Raw genomic sequence first — 25,333 nt, forward strand, 5'->3', positions numbered from 1 at the left:
GATCCGCTTGTCACCTTTTGCTTGAGTAGGCCCATCTTGACATGTGGCTCATGTTGACCTGTATCGACTTTCGACTCGAGTTGACCCATCTTGACTTACAGTCTGTAATGAATTGTCTCGACCTTGTACTCAATCCAACTTATCTCGACCTTATGCCCAAACCACCTTGTATCGACCCTTAACAATTCGTCTCAATTTTTGAATTGAATCGATCCGTCTTGACTTTTAGCCCTAAATTAACTTGTCTCAACCTTCGACCTAGGTTGATTAGTCTTGACCTTAAGCTCATATTGATCCATTTTAGACAAGTGTGTCTCAGTAAAAAAAAAAAGTAAACAACAATACAAATAAAAATCAAAATTGAATGATACTCTTAAGGCTGAAAATTCATCAATGAAATATTTGTTAAAAATTCAAGAATGAATGAGTGACACATTAAATAAAAAAAATTTTAATAACATATAAAAAACTCAAATTTATTATCTTAATAAATTTTAGACAGGAGATGATATTATATGTCTTTATAAATTAATTCTATTTCAGTGGATCATACTATTCAAATTATTTTAATGAGTGTTAATGAAGTTGTATGATAAAGAGAACCATTTGAAGAAGAAGATAACAGAGATGGTGATAAACGTTGGAAAAGTTGTGTCCACGCTATTGAAAAAAGTATGAAGCTTCAATTTATCTTTATTCTCCCATCCAAAACTTACAAAATCGAGTTCATCAAGTAACGTACTTTGGAATCTAATTCTCCCGCGCTTTTCTTCCCCGATAAAATAGTAATTAAACATTGAAAGTTATATTTTCAACTTTAACTTATATTATTACCAATGTTGTTTCCAAAACATTTTATTTTTAAGTTTTCAATTTTGATATATTTCGAAAAGAGTATGCTTTTATTCCTGAAAAGAACTATTCTTCCTTCTCCATCATATCAGAACTAAGCATCTGTCATCTTACCATACACGCCACTCATGTAAGCTTTTCATTATCTTCTTTATTCTATATATCTTCTTAGCTTCAACTGTTCCTTATAAATAGCCTCTGTTATCGCCTACACGAATCACCGTACTCTACTTCCCACTTGAATTTCCCAGGTAAACTCAATTCTCACTTTCACTCTATCTTCTTTCTTCTCTATACTTTTAGCCTCTAATATGTCTCCTGGTTCACTTACTAATACTGGAAAAATGGTTACAATTACTGATATTCCAAACATGTAATACTAAAAAGTATCTATGTCAACAATATTCTTTTCATGAAAAAGCTTAAACAAAAACGTTTTAAATTAGAAAGAATGATTTTATTAAAAATAATTAAGTATACTTATTTTTATGATCAAGTTTCAAATAAAGTAAAGACCTCATATGTATTAAAATATACATGTGATACAGAATTTCATTAAATTATTATTAAAGTGTAATGCAAATTCTAGAAGAATGTAGAAGCTCCTTAGATAGAAGAATTGAAATGTAATACAAGTTATAGAATATTCTAGAAAAACCTAAGATAGGAAGAAAAATCAAGAATATTCTACATAGGTAAAAATCTAGAACATTCCACATAAGTTGTGGCTAGTATGTTCTAGAATAATCTATGGGTCTATAAATACCCATGAACTCTACCATTTGCAAGATGTAGCCAACATCTACCATTTGTATGTAGCCAACATCTATCATTTGTATGAACCAACATCTACTACAACTAAAGACAACTACAACACTTCTTCCAACTACTACTTCTACATTCAACTATCTCTACATTTTCTCTATCATCAACTATTCCTTTCACAACCTCAAAATACTAACAGTGGTACCAGAGCTACGTTCGGTCATCTACTGGGCGTAGATAAAATTTTCAACTACCTCAAACAAAACTATAACTCATTCTACTACTCCCAAATATATTCTCAACAATGGCTACTACTAATCAAACATCATCAATTCCAGTACCTATTTTCAAAGGAGAAAGTTATGATTTTTGGAGTGTCAAAATGAAGACATTCTTCCGCTCTCAAGATTTATGGGATATCATAGAAGAGGGATTCACTATTCCAGAAGACACCTCTACTCTTACTGCAGCTCAAAAGAAGGAGTTGAAAGAAAACAAGCAGAAGGATTCAAGGGCTTTATTTGTTCTTCAACAAGCAGTTGATGACACAATTTTTCCAAGGATAATTGGTGCCACAAGTGCAAAACAAGCTTGGAACACAATACAAGAGGAGTTTCAAGGAAGTGACGAGGTACGCAATATTAAACTTCATTCTCTAAGACGAGAGTTTGAATTATTAAGAATGAAAGAATTTGAGACCATTAAAGACTACTATTCTAGAATAAAAGAAATAGTTAGTCAGATGAGAGCCTATGGGGAAAATATTCTTGACAAAAAGATCGTTGAGAAAATTTTAATTTCTATTCCCCAAAAGTATGATGCAATCGCAACCGCGATTGAACAAACAAAAGATTTGGCTACATTGTCAGTCACGCAACTAATGGGCTCTCTTGAAGCTTATGAACAAAGATTGAAAAGGCATGAAGAAGACTCGGTTGAAAATGCCTTTCAATCAAAACTAAAATTACGGTCTCAGAATAAAGAATATGAAGGAGATAAAAGTAGAGAAGAAATTTCTAGAAATAAAGAAAATCCTAGAAGCTTCTCTATGACTCGTCAAGAAAAATATCCTCCATGTGGCATATGTAAAAAGACAAGTCACTTGGAAAAAGATTGTTGGCATCATGGAAAACCTCAATGCCACTATTGCAAGAAATTTGGTCACATAGAAAAGTATTCTCGTAACAAAAATAAGCATCAAGCAAACTTTGCGGAAGAAGATAATTAAGAGAAACTCTTATTCTACGCCAATCAAGAATCTCCTAGTAGAGAAGGAAGTTGGTACTTGGATAGTGGATGCAGCAATCACATGGCGAAAGATCAAAGCATCTTCAAAGACATTGATAAATCTGTCAATGTCAAAGTTCGGCTAGGAAATGGCACCACAGTGGAGTCTCGAGGTAAAGGAACTGTCATGGTGGAGACAAAGAAAGGTACGAAATTCATCAAGGATGTTTTACTAGTTCCAAATCTTAAAGAAAATCTTTTAAGTATTGGCCAAATGATGGAGAATGGATATTCTCTTCATTTTGAGAAAGATACATGCAAAATTTATGACAATAAAATGATAGAAATTGGCCAAGTAAAAATGGAGAAGAGAAATAGAAGCTTTCCTATAAGCTTCAAACCTGGAACTAATATTGCCATGAAGGTAGAAGTTGATGACTCATGGCTTTGGCATAGGAGATTTGGCCACTTCAACACACATGCCTTAAAGCTTCTATATACGAAAAACATGATGAGAGATCTTCCATACTTGAAAGAGAATAATGAATCATGTGAAGGATGTCTCCTCGGAAAACAACATCGATTACCATTCTCGACAGAGAAAGCATGGAGAGCAAAAGACTTATTGGAGTTGATTCATACCGATGTTTGCGGACCGATGAGAACACCTTCACATCATAACAACAGGTATTTCATCCTCTTCATTGATGACTTCTCTAGAATGACATGGGTCTATTTCTTAAAGGCAAAGTCAGAAGTTTTTGGAGTATTCAAGAAATTCAAGGCCCTTGTTGAGAAGCAAAGTGGAAAACAGCTAAAAATACTTAGAAGTGATCGTGGCAAGGAGTACACATCTCGCGAGTTTGACAAATTTTGTGAAGATGAAGGCATAGAGCGACAACTTACAGTCGCATATACTCCACAACAAAATGGCGTGTCAGAGAGAAAGAATCGCACAGTTATGGAGATGGCAAGATCAATGCTGAAAGAGAAAAGTATGCCTAACACTTTTTGGGCTGAAGCAGTCTACACTGCAGTTTATATTCTAAACAGATGTCCAACTAAAGCAGTCCAAGACAAGACTCCTATTGAAGCTTGGAGTGGGAGAAAGCCATCGGCTAAACACCTACGAGTATTTGGGTCTATTTGCTACATACATGTTCCTGATCAAAGGAGGCACAAGCTTGAAGACAAAACTATACGAGGAATATTCTTGGGATATAGCACACAATCAAAAGGCTATCGAGTCTACAACCTACAAACGAAAAAGCTCATCATCAGTCGAGATGTTGAAGTTGACGAAAATGCTTCTTGGAATTGGGAAGAAGAAAAAGTTGTTAAAAGAAACATTTTACTTCCAGTGCAACAATCTCAAGAAGAAACTCAAGAAGAGGTAGAAAATTCAGGTATGCTCTCTCCACCTCCACAACAAGATTCTTCACCTGAATCTAGTCCAAGAAGAGTAAGATCTTTGGAAGACATGTATGAAACCTGCAATATGGCCATGATTGAACCTAACTGTTATGAAGAAGCATCAAAGCATGAACTATGGTCAAGGAAATGGAGGAAGAAGATCAAATTGAAGATATGTTACCAAGACAAAGATTTGAACTACTATGCACAATGTTTGGAGTTACCGAATTTGCATTAAGGAGGAGTATTAAAGTGTAATGCAAATTCTAGAAGAATGTAGAAGCTCCTTAGATAGAAGAATTGAAATGTAATACAAGTTATAGAATATTCTAGAAAAACCTAAGATAGGAAGAAAAATCAAGAATATTCTACATAGGTAAAAATCTAGAACATTCCACATAAGTTGTGGCTAGTATGTTCTAGAATAATCTATGGGTCTATAAATACCCATGAACTCTACCATTTGCAAGATGTAGCCAACATCTACCATTTGTATGTAGCCAACATCTATCATTTGTATGAACCAACATCTACTACAACTAAAGACAACTACAACACTTCTTCCAACTACTACTTCTACATTCAACTATCTCTACATTTTCTCTATCATCAACTATTCCTTTCACAACCTCAAAATACTAACAATTATGACTCTTAAACTTTCAAACATAATTAGAAAAAAAGAAGGTTTTACATTATTATTATTATTATGGTGAAGGTTTGAGGGCTTGGAAAGAAGGAAGCGACAGCATGAATCCCGATGTGGCTGGTCCTTCAGATGTACCCAACATTAAGTTTAAGATACCAGGAGATGATGAAATTACGAACTCTGTATATGGTAAGTTATGCATACTTGAAACTATTGCATTCACAAGGGTGCATGATCAAACTCTTCGCTACTTCACATGCTGTCACACCACACGGTTTTAATACAATAATATCGCTAGATAGATTTGAGTTTTAAACAAAATAAGTTGCGTGTATATATATACACAGTGACTAAAATTAAGTTTGAAAGGATCGCAGATCTGTACTGGCATGCACTCGAGGATCAGTGGGATAAAATGCTACCCTTTGTTGAAAAATATCCAAATTGTGTACGCATTCAATTGACTGGATTAGGCGACAGAGCTCTTCATGTAGCAGCAAATGCAGGGAACACTGGTTTTGTTGAAGAGTTGGTTAAGCTTATGAGGCCAGAAGATGTGCTAATACGAAACTCAGAGAAGATGCTTCCAGTTCACTTAGCTGCTTTATCTTTCCATCACAGAATAGTTCAACTTCTATGCTCTGACCATCTGCTTGACAAAATGGCTTACGAGGATATTGAAAACCTCTTTTTTATGACCATTAGTAACAACATGTTTGGTAAGTGCATCTATAACTCATTAATTAAACACTCTTGTTTATCCCTTTTTAAAGCTAGTTGTATTACTTGGCATGTTGGATAATAAGAAATATTTTTTTCACTTATGTTATGGTGATAACGATAATCTTTTGATCGTTGTAAGTGATAAAAGTATTAAAAAACATGACGATATTATTATCTAATATGTTTTTAATGAAAATAATAAAAACTATTTATTTTTTATACTAATAATAATATAAAATTTCACAATTCTTAACATGTAAATAAACATAAGAAAGATGACAAAAACAAACTAATAATTAGATCACCTGATTAGTGAAAGAACTAAATAAAAAAATAAAATAATAAGAACTTGGGAAAATTCTCAACAATTTTTGCAAGCATTACTCTCAATCTTCTAAATTCTTCAAATTTAAAAGACCAGTGAAAACATTTTGCAACTTGTGTGAACATAAAATAGCTCCACATTTTTTCATGTTAATCTAATTGCTTCATTATTAGTTAACTCCAATATAAATTTTTTACAATGATATTGATGCGATTTTGTTACAAAATTTGAAGAGTGTAAAGTAGAAAATGTATTATTTCATTTGACATGTATGAGTAACTTAATCATCATACATATTTCTTGTCATTTAACAAACTAACCATGATGTTAATAACCCTTCAAAATGCTTAATGTATATAATTACACTAGAGAATGCCCCTCAATGTATACTAACTCATTTTTTTCATTTTCTGGCAACCCTCATTTTCTAATTACTATTTCAAACAACCTTGTACATGTTCATCATCGGTATTTACCTTGCCTTCTGCACATGCAGTCCATCATGGCTATTTAATTTGTGCATTTGACAGATGTGGCCATTACATTATTTGAAAAACATCCACGTGAATTGACCTTTGCAAGAGATGAAGAGGAGCTAACATCATTGCATATGCTGGCGCGAAAGCCTTATGAAGTTCTAGGTAAGCTTCATTATCTTTGTTCTTAATTTAAAATTTATGCATCTATATATTTTCAAATAAGAATTTACTTCTTAATGGTCAATATTGAGTGTTATAAGGGTAATATATTTGATATTTGTTGTCTCGTGATACAAGCTTATAGCAACTGACAAACAAATATTTACACTTGCAATTTTAAGTCAGGAGTATAGAACTTTCTAGATAGAAATAAAACAAAGAAAAGGTGCTTAATATAAGATCAACTTTTAGTTTGACTTATTTTTTTATTTGTTTTAATGTTAATTTCTCGGACCAATCTAGGGAGAAAAATACATGGCGACACTGAAACAGAAGGAACGGGTATACAATTGCTGTATAAGATATGGAATGTAGTTAAATATCTGACTGATGCTAAAAAACTGAAAATCGATGATATTTTAGCGTTGACTACTCAACCATCCGTAGTGTTGTTTGATGCAATAGAATCAGGAAACGGTGCACTTGTAATATCGTGCTTTATGGATATTTCTGCAATACTCATGACCTTAAAGGACTCTAATGGACGGAACCTAGTGCACTTGTTCTTTTTATATCGACGTTTGGAGTTCTTTAAAGAACTTCTAAATGAGAGAAAACAGAAGTTACTAAGAGCAGTGGACAATGAAGGTAACAATGTTCTACACCTGGCTGCGCTTTTGGCCCCTCAATTCAAATCATTCTCAGGTTTAAGTGCAAAAATTCAAATGAAAAAAGAGCTCTCTTGGTTCCAGGTAAATTTATTCATTTCCTAATTCCTTATTCAATCGTTCTTTATTAATTAGTATTGTAAGACATCAGTTCCAAAAATCTTGACACGTACTTGTGGTTGATAAATAGTATGCGGAGACAGAAGTTCCCGATGAATTAAAGAGTATGAGAAACAAGAATGGGAAGACACCAATTGATGTATTTTATGATGAACACAACCAGTTATCAAAAGATATCAAAGAATCTGCTAAAGGAATAGCCGATTCTGGGATGGTTGTGGCAACGCTTGTTGCTTCTGTAGCATTTGCAGCTGCTCTCACTGTTCCAGGTGATAAGGGCAATGCCTGGTTCATAGTTTTCATCGTCACAAATGCAATCGCATTGTTCACTTCTTCTGCCTCCATACTCTCTTTCTTGACAAATTTCACTTCTTCAAGATTCGCAGACACTGAATTTGTTATATCACTACATCCCAGCTTGACTTTTGGCCCTGAGTTACTAATAATCTCCGTTGCTGCTATGGTTGTGGCTTTCATTGCAGCATCCTTTCTGATATTTGATTGCACAACAAAATGGGTTTCTTATGGAGTGACTCCAATGGGGATTTTCCCATTGCTTGTGTTTATTCTCTTCCAATCTAAGTTCTTCGACGACTCCTATTGGTCTAAATACTATCGTCCCGATCCCAAACTTGGGCGCGAAACTTAATACTCAGGCACCTACGTTAGCATCATTAAGTGTGTTATCCTATATTTTTCTGTGTCTTAATTACTCAATGGTTGTATTCTCCACCTCATTGTATAATTTGTTTGTGAAATAATAAAGTTTGTGCTTGAATTTGAAATTGTTGAACATGTACATAATACCACTTCGAATGTACTGTGCTGGTCCAATCATTCTTGCATTAACTTTATTGTTGTCGCCATCTAATCCATCACTCGTTACATGGACAAAACAAACTAAACAGCCAGTTTTTCCTGACGTTCTTACCATGCAAAAAGTATTTTATTTATATAAATATAGAAAACCTAATTCTGTATAAGAAATGGTTATTTTGAAAAGCCTTATCACATCCAATAATCTATACTATAGGGTCAGAGATTATAGCAAGCCACTTTTACACATAGGATTCCAACTCTTCCCTCAAATTCCTACAAGACACCTTCGTACAAAACTAACTCAAAAATTATTGTTTTGTTTTTTAGCACTCCCTAAGTATTGAATATGGTAATTTCTGGTTTGGTATTCTGTTTCATAGTAGAAAAAGATTTAAAAATTCTCATGGTGAGACCTTCATGCAAGAAAACATATAAGAAAAGAGAGAGAAGAAAGAGGAAAGAGAGGCAGAGAGAACTGAATGTGTAAAACATATACTTTGATGTAGAATTAGTCCCTGAAACGTACAAAAGAAGTTCCTATAAATAGGTACAAAACATAAAAAACAAAACTGATAAAACAGAAACTGAAAACTGATATATCAGTACATCAGTACAGAAACTTAGTCTTGGTTTTCTTCTGCCCTTGATCTACAAAACACATAATAAATTAAAACGTAAAAGAGATTTGATGACAATGAATAGTGAAAAATCTTAAATTTTATTTATATTTTATTTAATTTCACTCCTCTTTATCTAACGGAAAACTTTTCTTTTACCTTAATTCACTACAAGAAAAATCGGATTTATATACGGCCAAAATCCGTATATAACATCGAAAATCCGTATAAAAAGTGGTGTTATATACGGATTATATACGGTCAAAAATCCGTATATAAAAAGGGCGTAGATAAGATTACATACGGATCATCCGTATGTAACTTATACGGAATATCCGTATATAACTTATATACGGATTATCCGTATGTAAATTATATACGGAATATCCGTATATAACTTATATACGGATAATCCGTATATAACTTATATACGGATAATCCGTATATAACTTATATATGGATAATCCGTATATAACTTATATACGGAATATCCGTATGTAACTTATATACGGATTATCCGTATATAAGTTATATACGGATATTCCGTATATAAGTTATATACGGATATTCTGTATATAATTTATATACGGATATTCCGTATATAAATTACATACAGCTTGACTTGAATAGCGGACCTGGTCATCCAACATCCAAAAAGGGACAATTTACAAGACCTGCCCATAATACCACACAGACAAATTCACAAGACCTGGACATTATATCCATTCACAAATTTGATAAATAAATTAAGTCTTTAAAACCTACAAACATGCATTTCACATTAATCATAATAAGAAAGTTTACATAATTGTTAATCATAATAAGTTCAAATAACATGAAAAAAGTCATTGAGGGAATAAGTGTGAGTCATACACATGTCCTACTTCTAAAAACATAACTAGTAATCTCCATAAACAGTATCATCTTGTGGTTGATCTGTTGGTTGCTGTGGTTGATCTGTTGGTTGTTGTGGTTGTTGTGGTTGAACATTAGCTTGTGGCTGATTCTGGGATTGAAGAAATTGTTGTGCAATTGCGGCTGCAGGAGGTGGAAGATACTGCATCATGACACCAATAAAGCCTTGCAATTGAGAGTTCATCTGTCGAAGTTGGTCATCATGGGTTGATACTCGTGTGTGGAGGTTAAGAATGTCCTCTGCAATCGGTTGCTGAGAAGAAGATGCCTGTGTCTGTTGTATGTAACTATCGACACAGTCATCTTGAGCACTGACATTTCCAATGCCGTATACGCGTCCCTTGTACCTTCCACCAACAACATCCAACCAACATTGGTTCCTCAATCTTTCCTCATCTGCAGGGTCTAGGGGAGCACATGTTGAAGCCCCAACGGATGCTGTCTCAGATCTTATTTGAGAAAATCTGGCTTCAAACTCTTCCTGTTAAATGAATACATGATTATCGTTAAATAGATAGACCTAAGAATTATATAACCTAATAAAGAATAAGTTAGTAGAAACTAACATGTGTCCGCCTAGACCTTTCATCGACAAATTCTCCTGTTGATGCTCGAATATGTGTCTGCTGAAATATTTCATCAACATGCACTGACCGACCAAGCTCCTGTGACTGCAAGCAAAGAAGATGTAAGTTGTTAACATCAAATATTTTTAAAGTTTATCCGTATAGAAATGTAAAAATAAATTTATATGTACCAGACGAATTGCATGCTCATGCACGCTAATGGATCCCCCAGTGTGCAAACAACCACCCTTGTCAGATGTCCTGTTCTTTTTGGCCATTTCACATTTTTGTCTATAAAGTGGCATGTTCCACTTCTCCAAAAGACCATTCCAAACAATATCCCCCATCCAATCAGGTTTTTTTCCTTCTGTTCGAGCTTTTTTAAACATCTCAGATAATCTATGAGATGCTTTTGTGTGGAAATTTTTTTTCACCTTTTCTTCATGGTTAGACCTCCATGAAACCTTTCTCTGTTGACAAAAAAGATGAATATTGGATAAGATAATTGAGGACCTTAACATTTAAAATTAAGTGTAGTACATAATGTAAATGAACACAAGTGTACCCTAAAACGCTCAAAGAAAACATCTCTTCGTGTCTGAGGTATTTGTCCCCATGTCACCCATGGCTCATCAAACTGTGCCTTGATGGTGGCTGTGATTGCTTTGGATGCTGTTTTTGTTGGATAAAAGCTATAGCAAAATAAAAGTGAAATATTAGAATAATACAGTATATGCTTGGAACATTAAATTGATGTTTTCTTACCCTCCTCCAATAGGTGTAATGATTGGACGATTGTTGGAAACATCTTCAAAGTCATTGGCTGCTGAACTTGAACGTGGAGGGTTATCCCCTATAGGAGATGGTGATGGCATATTTGTGGGAGTTGTTGGGTTAGAACCAACATGGGGGGAGGGTGATCTCCATTGATCAGCAGCAAATTGTTGTGAACTAGGTGTCAAAGGAGGAACTTCCAACGAAGGTGGAATTGGTGGTGGAGTAGGTGTCAAACCAGGAACTTGTAATGGTGGTGGAACAAATCTAGCAGTGGAGGTAGAGGTAGGTGTAGATGGCTGACTACTTGAAGCATTTACGTTATTGAAACGGTTTAACAACTTGACCATATAAGATTTCTTCTTGCCCTTCTCCTTTTCTGATTTTGCTGAAGGTGGAATAGGAGGGTCACAACCATCTGATGCCATATTCTTGAACAAAAAACAAAATTGTACGGTCAATTTATTTTTACAATTGAATGGAAAGGAAAAGTAAGAAAAGAACATTTTGTGTTATTATGATATTACCTATTAAATGTGCAGGGAAAAATTGCAAAACCTATTATTGAAGCCTTGAAAAGGAAAGGTGCTTCTGCTATGGGATTTGTTGGTTTCTATTGGGGTGGTAAGTGGCTTCCACTAAATTGGTTTCTATTAGGGTGGTAAGTGGCTTCTGCTATGGGATTTGTTAGCTATAAAATGAAGTTTTTTTTTTTGCAGTGAAAAAACTTCATTTTATAGTGCAGTAAACTGGAGAGATATTGTTGGTAAGCTGGTCTAGGTGCTGTGAAGAGTAGTCAACTTGTTGCTGCCAGTCAAAAACTCTAATGGACAGTTCAGATTATTCTTATGCAACTTGAGATAGCAAGTCATTACATCTGAAGATGAAGAGCTGGAAAAGAGTTGGACTTATAAACTGGTCACTTGAGTTACTTATAAATATAGCTAGTGTAGGTTTTAAGTCAGATTAGCAATCTCACATTTGTAACCTGTCATAGACAGTTGACCCATTTCTGATTTCCACTCACGGGTATACAAGGCAGAAACACATTCCATTAGATACGGGTATACAAGGCAGAAACATATTCCATTAGATACAGTTCATTCGTTCCAACAACTTTCAGTTTCTTAGTTTTAGTTTTCTGAGTCTTTGGGTTCTTACAAAGCATTGTATGATTACTCATTAGCATGTTTTCTGTGTCACCCTTGCCATGAAAGCAACTGGGTGATCATTATAAATAAAGCACACTTTTCAAACGGATTGCACTACAAGCAAGCTTTCCTTCCTATTTCTCTCAGAGTTGTTGCTGCTTTCAAGCTGTAACATTCCATTCGAGAGTCATGGTAACTATCTGCATATTGCCTGCAATATGCAGTTTTAGACTTTGCCTGTATAAGGGTTCACAGTTTTCTGGTTCATATATATTATACATTATCCACATCCCTTTTGTTATATGTTTATCTTTGGCTCATTCAAATAGTTCAAAAATGATTCTGCATGCTCATTAACAAATCAGCTCACTGTTAGATGTTTATTCATTTGGTTAATTGAATGCGATGTTTTACACTGAAGGATTTGAAAGCTGAGGATAAGTTGGGAGATGTTGAGTACCAAGCAGATAAGACTACGAGACAAGGAGGATATACAGCCACAAATTCGACTGTAGTATATATATATTAGTATGTGTGCATAAAATCAGATTCAATTTACTTTTTTATGTTTAGGATTATCATCTGAGTTAGAATCTTGAAGATGAGAAGGGAGCAATAGCATTCTTCTATGTTTGGATTGTAGTTGGCTAAGGTTGAAGGGGTTGTTGGTCAGCAGATTGAAGAGGGCAAACTTCTCTAGCTCCGTTACCTTCCTGGAGGGGTTAGAGTGCAGAGTGGTTCTCCTACACATGCGAAGCAGATTCTTGGCTTCTTCAATCATCATATCGATGACAATGTCATCGCTGATGAATGTCCATTCAAAGTTCTCACCATAGAGAACTTTTTCTACGTTCTAGTTGAAGGCATATTCTTCATCCTAGTCATCCGTCAAACAAATTCGAGTGTAGTATATATATATATTAGTATGTGTGCATAAAATCAGATTCAATTTACTTTTTTATCCAAAATTTAGAACACCCTTGGTTCAAGATGGACTTTCTTTCAAGATGTGGAACAAGGCCAAAATAGTTGACTAACAATGAGGACGTTCCCATTTTACAAACAATTTCTTCGCATCACGACACCAGTTCACTATGTTTCAACAGGGGAATATGACCCAAGTCCTACCCCAATAATTGCTTAGTCAGATAGGTTTATTACTGATTCTAACAAATCCCACTAATGAGCTCAACTTTTGTGTTATGGCATCTTCAAATTTAGCAGCAAGCTGGGCAGACTAACTTGAAACTTGCCATTTGCTAGTAAGGACAGAGCCAAGTCAGCCATTCAAAAAGTGACACTAGTACAGGATACGGAAATGGCACCGGTTAATTTCGTTTATAGGCACCGGTTGCAGAACCGAGGCATATAAAGACGAGGTAAAAAGGATAAGTTTAATAACTCGGTTGCGAACCGGGTCAAAAAGAGATCGATTTTTGCCTCGGTCCTTCTTTGAACCGAGACCGTATCTTAGAAAATTCAATAAAAAAAATTTCAAAATACTGCTGAACCTGCTGGGATTCATTACAGAGCACCAAAGTTCATTACAGAGATCAATTCAGATACATTACAGAGCATATAACAAAGTTCATTACAGAGATCTTGTTCATTACAGAGCATATATCAAATGGAAACAAAATCAGAAAATATAATCCCAAAATCATTACAAAGCATGAAAGTTCAGATACATCAGAAAATAATAGTTCAAATATATTACAGAGCATATAACAAATGAAAAGAAAAATCAAAGAAACCAAGGATTCAAACTTTTGAAACCCAGCCTCAAACCCCATTTCCCAGTTACTGAAAATCATCAATGGCAGGCGGCTCCCGACGGCAAGCGGGAAGTGGGAAGCGACACCCGACGACAAGCGGCGAGCGCGAAGCGGCGAGCGTGAAGCGGCGAGCGCGAAGCGGCGAACGACGGCAAGCGGCGAGCGCGAAGCGGCACTTGACGGAAAGCGGCAAGCGACTCCACCACTGGCACGGGATCTGGATCTGGATCTGGATCTGGATCTGGCCACCGCTTGCTCTTCACTCGAGAGGCGATGCAGTAGCAGGCGAGATGGAACGGCAGTGCTTGCAGGTTTGTGCGTGGTGGCCGGCGATGCTTGCGGCGCTGATGATGGGTTTGGTGGAGAGGAGAAATCAGAGGGAGGGAGGCAAAGATGAGAACGAGAGCGAGAGCGCGAGATATGAGAGCAGAGTCTGAGAGGTTTTGCGTTTTGCGGGAAGAAGAATACTGAAAGTGAATAATAAAGTTTCAAACTTTAACCCTAATCGAGGCAAATATAGGCCTCGGTTATTTCCAACCCGGTGCAGTAAACTATTTTCAAAAGCGGGTTTAAAAAGAACCGGTGCAGTATACTTTTTTAAAAGCGGGTTTAAAAAGAACCGGTGCAGTATATTCTTTTCAAAAGCGGTTTTAAAAGAACCGAGGCATATAGTGTCTCTAAAATTACATTTTTGCCACCGCGTTTTTATATGTCTCGGGTTTTCAAAAACCGAGGCATAATACGCGATTTAAAAACCCTATTTTTTACTAGTGTGATATCCAAAACAAACACTAATCTTTAGAGTTATGGGGTCACCTTAGTCAGTGTAGCAGGGTACATGTGTGACCCATATAAAGGATAGATGGTGACCATGTGAATTCCACGTGACTATGAAACTGAATCTGGTTTATACTTATAATTTAAGCAAATAATCAAAACCTTGTCTCTTCTTACAACCACTGACTTATCTTCTTTCCAAATATTCAAATATCTTCAACTAAGATGTACCCAACTAATGTCAACATCAGATCACCACACGACATAATACCCTCTTAGGACCATAGATTGAAAATTGCTCTATAATCCGTTATTGGATGATCTAACTATTAGTAGTTGATCCAATTCTAAAAGATGCCAAAAGACGATAGACTTCACAATCAAACCCAAGAGCTACTAAAATGAACACAAAACTACACTCCACATTCAACACGTATTACAAACTTAGATAAAAGCAGAGTAATTATGCGAGGGGAAACAACACCCAGATAAAAGCAGAGTAATTATTAATTTTAAAAGTATAAAAGACAACAAAAAAAGATGGATAGATAGATCTACAGTTTGGAAGCAGGAGGTGAATAATCCAATCTTTTATATTCTTGAAGATTAAAATATAAAAGATTTATTTGTAAAAATCATGTGATGTTTAAACCAGTAAAGAGATTAGATTTTCATGAATAAAACAGTTAACTGAATTGTACTGAACTAAAAAATAGTTCAGATCAGTTACTTTGAGCTGTTTTTAAGTACATTACAGTTTTCCTAAACTAGTTTATAGTTAACTATAAAATTTTACAATACAATGTAGTACACCAACACATCGTAACTCTATTCACTGCTAGAACTGTGAAATGAATCTTCATCGTCATCTTCACTTTGTCCCTCTTCACTGCATTCTTCTTCCGATTCACTTGTTTCTTCATCCATATAGCGTTCAACTGATGGTACATTGTTGGGGTCCACTTCTTCAAGACCGGCTTCTATATCTTGCAATCGGATAACTTCTTCAACTTGAATGATGTCATTAACATGTGACATTTCCTCCACTTGGTATGGCTCAATGGCATCTACCTCATTAGAGTCTATACGACCTCTAGGTTTGGTCTTTATTGCAACACACCAACCCCGTTTGTCGGTGCGCGATGCAGGATATGGTACATAATACACTTGTTCTACATTATGTGCAATTATAAAAGGATCAAACAAGATATATCTTTTATCCATTCGAATATCCACAGTGCCATACTTTGAATCCACTCTTGTCCCTATTCTTGATGGATCAAACCAATCACAATAAAATAATACAACCTTCTTTTCAATGGTTGAGGTATTATACTCGAGCTCATATATGTGCTTAATGACACCATAGAAATCATCTTCACCCCCTTCTGTAAGGCCTTTAACATGAACCCCACTATTTATAGTCTTCTTGCCCTGGCTCCATGCATGGGTATGAAATTTATATCCATTGACAAAGTAGGTATGCCATTCCTTCACACATCTTAAAGGACCAAGTGATAAATCTCTAAGATGTTGGTTTCTGACACTTAAAGGATCGTTATGAACCTACAAAAATATATGAACCTATTCAATATAATTAAAAATGAATCAATATGTGAATAACAAATTTATGTCGAAGAATTTGATAAGTTGTACTTGATCCCTGAACCACAATGGGAAATTTGCATGTATATGTGTCGAACTGTTTGACTCTGAAAGTTGATAGGTATGTAAGAATGAGCTGTCCATAGGTATGAGATTATTCAGTCAATATCAATTTAATACTTAAAAACAAAATCCATAGACAAATGCAATTTATTTGGAGCCTTACTGAAGATAAGGTTGAACTTCATTGCAATTGATCAAGAGATGAACATGAGCTGATCTCAATTCTTCGTCACTTAGCCAATGAGTTGATTCCCTCCCAGAATGACGACCACCTTCGTCAAACACTGATAATGTTGTCCTTTCAACTTCAGTGTCTACTTCATTTCTTATGCTTTGTGGTGTTAACATAAAGTTCTTGAAGTAGTGTGAACAAAAATGAGTTGTTTCTTTGTGCAAATATGATGCCACTATTGATCCTTCAACCCTAGCTTTATTCTTAACTGAACGTTTAGCATATCCCATGAACCTACAATTTAAGAAAGTGGTATGTTAGTTTCAATATGTGTTGCATCTAAATTCAACACTTGAATGAGATATTGTCACCTTTCAAATGGGTACATCCACCTATATTGGACCGGTCCACCAAGTCTTGCCTCATATGGAAGATGTACAGGGAGATGTTCCATACAATCAAAGAATGAGGGGGGGAATATTCTCTCCATCTTGCAAATAATGATTGGAATGTTTTCTTCCATCTTCCGAAGGTCGACCTCATTCAATGTTGTACAACATAAATCTCTAAAGAAATGACTTACTTCTGTAATGGGATTGAGAACATGAGTCAGTAAAGAACTAAACGCTATAGGAAGTAAGCATTCCATAAACACATGGCAGTCATGACTTTTCATCCCAATGACCTTTCCCCTATTCACATCAACACACCTTGACAAGTTAGAAGAATATCCGTCTGGCATCCTAAGATCTTTCAACCACTGACAGACCTGTTTTGATTGGTCTACTGAAAGTGTATAATTAGCTTTTGGCTTGTACATCTTTCCATTTGTATGAGTTTTGAGCTCCAAGTCTTTTCGTTTACAATACAAGCCTAAATCCATTCGGGCCTTTTCATTGTCTTTTGACTTTCCACTGACATTCATCACAGTATTAAAAATGTTGTCAAAAAAATTCTTCTCAATATGCATGAAATCAAGATTATGCCTTAACAAATTATCCTTCCAATATGGTAGATCCCAAAAGATGTTTTTTTTCGTCCAATTATGCCACTCACCGTATCCATCTATTCTTGGTGCACCATTTTCAGTTACTTTAGGATAACCATTAACTCTATTCCAAACTTCTGTTCCCGTCAAATATGGTGGCGCGTCTTCCATGTCCACTTCCCCCTTTTTGAAAGCATTCTTATTTCTCCTAAAGGCATGGTCATTTGGTAAAAACCTCCGATGGGAGTCAAACCACGAATTTTTTCGCCCATTATATAATCTAAAAGCCTTTGAATGCTCCATGCAATGTGGACAAGCCAATTTACCATGGGTGCTCCATCCAGACAGCATACCATAAGCAGGAAAATCATTAATTGTCCACATTAGCATTGCCCTCATGATAAAGTTTTGTCGCCTTGAAATATCGTATGTTATGACACCACTCCACAACTTTTTCAAGTCATCTATCAAGGGCTCTAGGTATACATCAATGCGTACTTTTGGATTGAATGGCCCCGGAATGAGACAAGTCAAAAACATGTAGGGTTTAGACATGCACATTTCTGGAGGCAGGTTGTACGGCGTGACAATTACTGGCCAACACGAATATGGTATAGATGATGCCTGCACATATGGATTAAAACCATCGGAGCATAAACCAAGTCGAACATTGCGTGGCTCAATGGAAAAATCACGATGTACTCTATCAAAGTGCCTCCACGCCTCTCCATCACATGGATGACGCAAAACACCATTTGACGACTTGTTGTGATGGTGCCATGTCATTTCTGTTGCAGTTTCTTTTGAGGCATACAATCTTTGAAGTCTTGGAATTATTGGCAAATAGAACATGGATTTAACGGGAACTTTTTTTTTTGAACTTGCTCCTGTCTTGTGTTGTTGATACCTTGGCTTCCCACAAAATCTGCATTCAACTAACGCTCCATCCATCTTACCATATTCATTATCATAGAATAGCATGCAACCATCCACACAACAATCAATCCTCTGCGACTGTAATCCCAGCTTCGACACTATCTTTTTTGCATCGTAGTAAGTTTTCGGTAAACCACATTTGTGTGGTGTTACATCCAAAAGCATTTTTGCAAAAAAATCTATGCATTGGTTAGGAATATTCCAATTCGACTTGCAAGCTAAAAGCCTCACACACATTGATAATTTGGAGTCTGATGCTCCTTCATACAAAGGCGTATTTGCCTGCAACAAAAGGTTATAAAACCTTTGAGTTTCTTCATTTGGAGCCTCTTCTATGTTAGAAGAATTTGATGCTTGGAAGGGTTGTCTTTGTATGAGAGCATCATGGACCATGTCTTCCATCGTGATAACTTGTTCATTTGGTTCACCTTCTGTCTCCACACCCCTGAAAGTGACATCATTATCTAAATCAGCTTCTTGCATGGTTTCCCCGTGATCCTCCCAAATGAAATAATTAGGCTTGAAACCGTTTTTATACAGGTGAACCTTCACAACTCTTTCGTTCAAAATCTTTGTACAATCGCACTTTGAACATGGACATCGAAGCCCCCCATCTCTTTGATAACGGTCTTGTTCACAAGCTTTAATTATAAACTCTTCAACACCCAATACAAATGACTCTTTCAACGCACCTCTTCCTCTATAACACCTATCGTACATCCATGAACGATTTGGTGGAACTTGATCCATGTTCTGTATACATATCAATTAACGACAAATTAGCCATTACTTAATACAAGGCTAAATTAATTGAAAGTTCAACACTAAACAATCAAGTAATTGAATTTCCATCACTGCTCCTTGGAAGGTAATGTTAGGTAAGTACTTAGTCATGTTAGTTTACAAGGTTTGGCATATTACATGGGGTATAGATGTTCATGCTTTATGAAAAGTGATGTTGTTATAAAGAGTACACATGGTTGGATACTTTGGGATGTTGTTTGTGTATGAAAAAGTGTCATGGATACACTTTAAAACCATGTATATTGTGGATATCTTGTTTTTAGCCTCTTGCATTAAGTATACATTGTTGGGGCACTTATCTATACTCTTTGACCAAGAGTGCGGGTAAGAGAGTATTGAGTATTCTCTTCCATTGTTTGAAGAGAAAAGAACGAGTTTTAAGTATGAGAGGAGTGGAAGTGAGGTTTGAGTGAGTTGGGGTACATGGGTTCATACAAATAATGAAGAAAGGAGAACTTTGGTGTCAATGGTGTGGAAAAAGATCATGAAAGAATAATAGTGTTAGTGGAGTGAGGAGATGGACATGTTACAAATCACCTAGCAAGGCAAGAAGAGAAGATGGAAGTTTTGGAGTTGGAGTTGAGAAGGGGCATACTTTGATTGAGCCTCAACAAAATGAGGAGGAGGATTAGGAAGAGCTGAAAAATAATTTCAATATTTGAAATGGAACAAGACTGGCAGAATCATGTGACCATATGTCATTACCAGACAAAGCCAAAAAAATGCCAGTGACACCATGGATATTTTGTTATTAAAAAATAAACTGTCAAATTAGGAAATGCTAAGAGGAAAACAAGCATAAATTATGCTTGTAAGAAGGAGGCAAGAGCAAGAAGAACTCAGTATAAGAGGTGATTCCTTCACAGGAATAGAATTGATTTTATTGGAGTGTGCGTGCTCAAAGAACTTCGACTTAATGGATTAGGTTATTAGAAATTGTAGCTGACACCTACAAGGTTCCGAGCTGTGATGAGTGAGTTTATCTCCTCCTTATAAGAAAAGTTGGAGTATGTGAAGAAACTATTGAAGAATCACTATGTACAGAGAAAATATGTTCAATTATTTCCATATGTAGACAGATAAGAAGAACAGAACCTTGATCAAATTTTGTTAATCATCCAACAGATTCTATGTAGGTGAAGAGCATTTATGTGGAACTCTACTTTTACCTAGACACACTGATCCAGGTGTTTTCTCATATGAATTCACCCCAGATTTTCCCCAGATTCAATAACCGTGATGGGTAACCTAAATGCCCTGGCCCCAACTTTTTCCATAATGCATTGGTCCTGGTTTTTCCCTAAATTCACTGTCCCCAACTAGTTGCTAGATGCACTAGCTCCAACTATTGCCAATTTACCATTGGTCCTAGTAATTCCTGCAATGACCCCAACTATTTTCTAAACTCACAAGTCCCAACTTTATTCCAAATGCAAAGGCCACAACTTTGTCCCAAATCCCAGAGTTGTTTCTCCAACCATTGTTTTCAGTCAATTTTGATTTTTATGTTTTTAAACATTGAACTTGCAAGGCAGTGAATTATTTTCTTGTAACAAGCTGACACTCAGTAAACATCCTCTTATGGAGGAGTGTAGAAAGACAGTAAATATCTAAAGATATTATCTTGATATTAGAGGGTAGTGGTGAAGTTTGTAAGGTCACTGTTTGTTAGGGAAAGGAAGTTTGTAAGATGGGAAATTGGACTTTAAGGTCATTGTTTCCTATATCACATTATTCAAAAACTAGGCTTCTACTCTACATTTATAAATTGGAAAAAGAATGTTTGGGGTATTGTTTACTAAAGAACCAAAGTAATAAATAAGGATTCCAAAACAAGCAATGGTGCTGCTTGCAGCACTCATTCTAATGTACAAGAAAACAAAATAAAAATATGGCAGAAGGCATGATAGCCAATAGTAGAAAAACAATTAATAAATATATCTATAAATGCTAAATATAGAAAATAGAATACAATATAAATAAATAAATTAAAGAAAACAAACTCATTGACTAAAATCCAAGAAAACATCACAACTCCAACATTAATTTGGGAAAATTAATCCAAATACAAGGTTAGAACCACTTACTTGAGTTTTGATTTCACTGTTTTACTACAAAATTGGGGGAAATTTTTACCTGATGATTAACATAGTTCACAGTCAAGACAAACAACACATCTTACTGGAGTCCTAAGAAATCAGACCACACACAGGACAACCACACCATACACACAAGGAACAAAGAATCCAACACAGAGCAAAACACAGGAGTAAACATACCTTGCTTCAGTTTCTGATAGATCTTTTGCTTCACTGTACAACACTTTAAGCCTTCCCAATGAGGTTCCCCACAATTCTCAACCACTTCAGCTCCTATATCAAAGTCAGAATAAAATTTCAACAAAAAATAAACACATATTATAGCAGAATAAAATCACAAACATCTAATTATCATTCTCAAAAATGGAACCAGCACCCTAAATGAAATATGTTATGGATGATTCCTTATAGATTTCTAAATATGTGAGTTAATAGTAATATTGAAAGGTGATGTGCAGAATAGATTGAGGTTCATGATGAGTAAAGGTGAAATGAAAAGGTGGTGAAATTTTGCTCAAGTTAAGATGTCCCTCCTAGGTCTTTTGTTTAGCCTATAAAATTACGTAAAGCATTCTAAATTGGTCCCATAGATGTGGGTTGCTCAAGTCCCTAAATTGACACGTGAAATTAATTAAAATGTAACAGGTTTTACAGACATCCCTTCCCCTTCCCTGCTTTTTATTTTCTATTATATTTTGTAATTCTAATGTGCTCAAAATGAGAGTTAAATTGCTCCAATAAACCAATGAAGTTGCTTCCTAGGTACTTTGTTGCACCATCACTACGGGAGAGAATTAATGCATTTGGTGAATATATATATATATATATATATATATATATATATATATATATATATATATATATATATATATATATATATATATATATATATATATATATATATACGTAATATTAAATTTTACTACTAGATATTGCTCATGCAGAATATATTGTTTTGGTTTTGTAAAATTTAGGTTGAAGTTGTGTTAAACAATCAAGGTGAAGAGGAGAGATGGATGCATTATCTTGAGGAATCATTACTCAGGCTCTTTTCTTTGCTTTGAGATATCATATAACAACATAGTATTAATTTTTATTTATTTATCATATAACAACTTTATATGATTAAATTGAAGGTGTTCAAACTGTCAAACAGCAAGGAAAAAGACCACACCCGAAACTCACTAGTCCACTTAAAAAAAAATAACCAAATCAATGGTTGGAAACTGATTTTGCAGTGCTGGTGTAAAATTAACCAAATGAACAGTAACTACAAGTTTCAAACGGTAAAAGACACATGCACAAATGTTTAAACTGCACTGAAACAATCAGATTCTATAATTCACAACAGTTGTAGCTTAAAATGCAGCAAAATGTGATGGTTTAAAGGTCAATTGTGCATATAGGCTTCTCAAGGACCATTTGAAAATTGCACACAACTTTCAATTGACAACATACACTTGCTCAATTGGTTAGAATACATAGACACAGCCAGTGGCTTCATATGACAGCAGCAGTTGTTTAAAATGTCGAAAAATGCATTGAAAACTTTTGCAGATTTAATAAAACAGTAGATTCAAAGCTGGCTGGTTCAAATAAAGACTCAAAGAATGCCTAAACACTAGATCTAACTGCAGGATATCAGCTACAACATTTAAAGTGACCTAAAACCACACAAAGACAGCAAGCACGGTGCAAACACTTCATTTAAAATTGTGACAGTTTTGAAATCCAGAATTTAATCAACTAAACCATTCATTTTTCAATTCTGTGATTGATTAGAGTTGCTATCACTTGAGACATGCTTAAAATCATAAAAGAAACTTGTCTCAAGCTTTATACACAACAAAACTGAGCATAAACAGTATTGACCAAAGCAGACCAGATCAGAATACTTGGAGTATATATGACAAAAAGAGCTTCAGACTAGATCTCTCTACTGATTTACTGATTTATATTCATATGTGTGTGTGTAAGGACCACTGGCTTAGAACCAAAGCTCAAGAAAAGAAAGAAAAATACAATAGAGTTTACCATTTTAGGTTACAGATGAATACAACACAAAACAACTATTCTATCAAGGATACAAAAGGGAAATGTGATAGGTTTGGAATTGGTTATAAGAGGAGGGATAAGAGGTATAACTGAATATGACAGTTATAACCTCTTGTAAATGTTTCTTTTTTTCATATAAACTGGCTATTATAAGTAGTCACTGTGGTGGGAGGGAAACGAGGTTGTTGATATTTCCTAGGAAGTAATAGGTTGTGGGAGTTTGAGGACAACTCGAAAGTCCTTCTGTGTTGATGTTTTACAGTCTTGTACCATATTGGTAGAAACAATGCTTGTTTCAATAAGAACCTACCAAGAACGTGTCTTCTTTGTTCTATAATATTGGTTGAATCTATCAATTGGTATTTAGAGTTGGTTCTGTGGGGGACACAAAATAGGGTATGGTGCGTATGAGAATGGAGTCACACATGGATAATGTGGAAAAGATGATGCAAGAAATGGTTCAAGATCAAATGAATATCATGGGAGGTTTCAATGCTGGGAAGATTTCAGTCGTGGGCTAGCTGTGGTGGTGGAGCAAATGTCAGCAGCAAGGAATATGTCTGACGATAATTCTAGCTGTGGTTTCATGTTTTAAACACTTGAATTCGCCAGACAAATTCGACATCTATAGTGCTGGTTTAATCTTTCTATAATTGGTAATTATCTAATGGTGACAAATTCTTATCCTATGATTGGAACTAATCAGTCAATATATGTATTAAATTTTATATGCATCCACATATAGCTCCCTTTATCTGATTAAGCTCATATTTTGAAATGCTTAAGGTTTATACCACCCTCTTATAGGCTTTCCCTGGTCTAAGGACTTATAATAGCCTTATTCAATACACAATAAAATACAACACAAGATCATTCTTTGATTTCTTATACAGTGTATCTATAGGATATTTGATAGGTCCTCTTTAACTGTGTAATTTCTAAAGGGTTGTAAATATAATTGGGAAAAGAATCAAGGTTAAAATGTAAGGTCTGGGGCAATCAAGAAACAAAAGCTGCCATTTTTTATAAACACCAGAACAACACATTAATTTATTACTGAAAAATGAACATAATATTACAAGATCTTACAAGATAATATATCTTAAATTATAAAACATGCAATACAGGCCTTTTCTGTATTCAGAAAGATGATTATGAGAGATAAGTAACTAAAACACAACCATCATTGACATACAAGATTGAGTAATACCTGTAGGAGTATCGAATACAGCTAACAATCTCCTGCCAAGATCTTCAGCTAAGTTTAGTACTTAAAACTTGGTTTGAAGAGGCTGGATAAACATGAATTTCAGAAAATATATCAATAAATCTCTTCCACAGGTGCACACATCCTAACAGTAAGAAAGATGTTTATGTTTGTATCCAAACTAGTAGAAAACAAATACTTCTACATGTAATCATAAATAAAAAGATCAATCATTTCAAACATTAATCAAATTATACTCTAAATCCTGACCAACTTCTTAAAAAAAATCTTAAACACAACACTTGCCATCAGATAAGATGCTTCAGTTACATATCACATAAAAAGCCACAATCTGACATCATATATTATATTTACAAAAGAAGAAAATCATATCAAACCAAAGTAACAAGACAAACCAAAACCAACCTTAAACACTTACAGATTCAATATGCCCAGTCAATGAGTATACTAAGCTTTCGTCAAATGCATTCCAAACACAAATTATGCATCTGCAAGAATATCATGCAACCAGATAAAATAATAATCTTCTAGCTTCAAATCATGAAACAAGATTACAACGGCTACAACATTATTATCCTCACACTTGCACAAGACTTGTATGATAACAAG

The 25,333-nt window shown here is 35.1% G+C and overlaps 3 protein-coding genes across 6 annotated transcripts in view; 2 read left to right on the top strand and 1 right to left on the bottom strand.

Moving 5' to 3' along the window:
* LOC108338177 (cysteine proteinase inhibitor) overlaps positions 1-25,333 on the top strand; it is an 83,377-nt gene that overhangs the window by 6,379 nt on the left and 51,665 nt on the right. The window lies entirely within an intron of this gene.
* Positions 866-8,182, top strand: LOC108338174 (ankyrin repeat-containing protein ITN1-like). 4 transcript variants are annotated; one of them, XM_052880453.1, is made up of 7 exons: positions 866-1,103; positions 4,976-5,095; positions 5,284-5,625; positions 6,485-6,595; positions 6,896-7,344; positions 7,451-7,649; positions 7,759-7,948. In XM_052880453.1, exons 2-7 carry the CDS (start codon positions 5,008-5,010, stop codon positions 7,800-7,802), a joined length of 1,233 nt encoding a protein of 410 aa, XP_052736413.1. In that variant the 5' UTR covers positions 866-1,103; positions 4,976-5,007; the 3' UTR covers positions 7,803-7,948. The 4 variants fall into 4 exon arrangements, with proteins under 4 accessions (XP_052736413.1, XP_052736410.1, XP_052736412.1 ...); XM_052880450.1 differs by having other exon boundaries at positions 886-1,103; positions 7,451-8,182; XM_052880452.1 differs by having other exon boundaries at positions 887-1,103; positions 7,058-7,344; positions 7,451-8,182.
* Positions 9,632-25,206, bottom strand: LOC108336533 (uncharacterized). The gene is made up of 7 exons (XM_052880454.1): positions 25,143-25,206; positions 24,707-24,788; positions 11,063-11,502; positions 10,863-10,989; positions 10,489-10,767; positions 10,298-10,402; positions 9,632-10,212 (listed from the first exon to the last, which is right to left on the bottom strand). Exons 3-7 carry the CDS (start codon positions 11,497-11,499, stop codon positions 9,715-9,717), a joined length of 1,446 nt encoding a protein of 481 aa, XP_052736414.1. The 5' UTR covers positions 11,500-11,502; positions 24,707-24,788; positions 25,143-25,206; the 3' UTR covers positions 9,632-9,714.

The sequence above is a fragment of the Vigna angularis genome, chromosome 7, assembly GCF_016808095.1.
Source record: "Vigna angularis cultivar LongXiaoDou No.4 chromosome 7, ASM1680809v1, whole genome shotgun sequence".
NCBI lineage: Eukaryota > Viridiplantae > Streptophyta > Magnoliopsida > Fabales > Fabaceae > Vigna > Vigna angularis.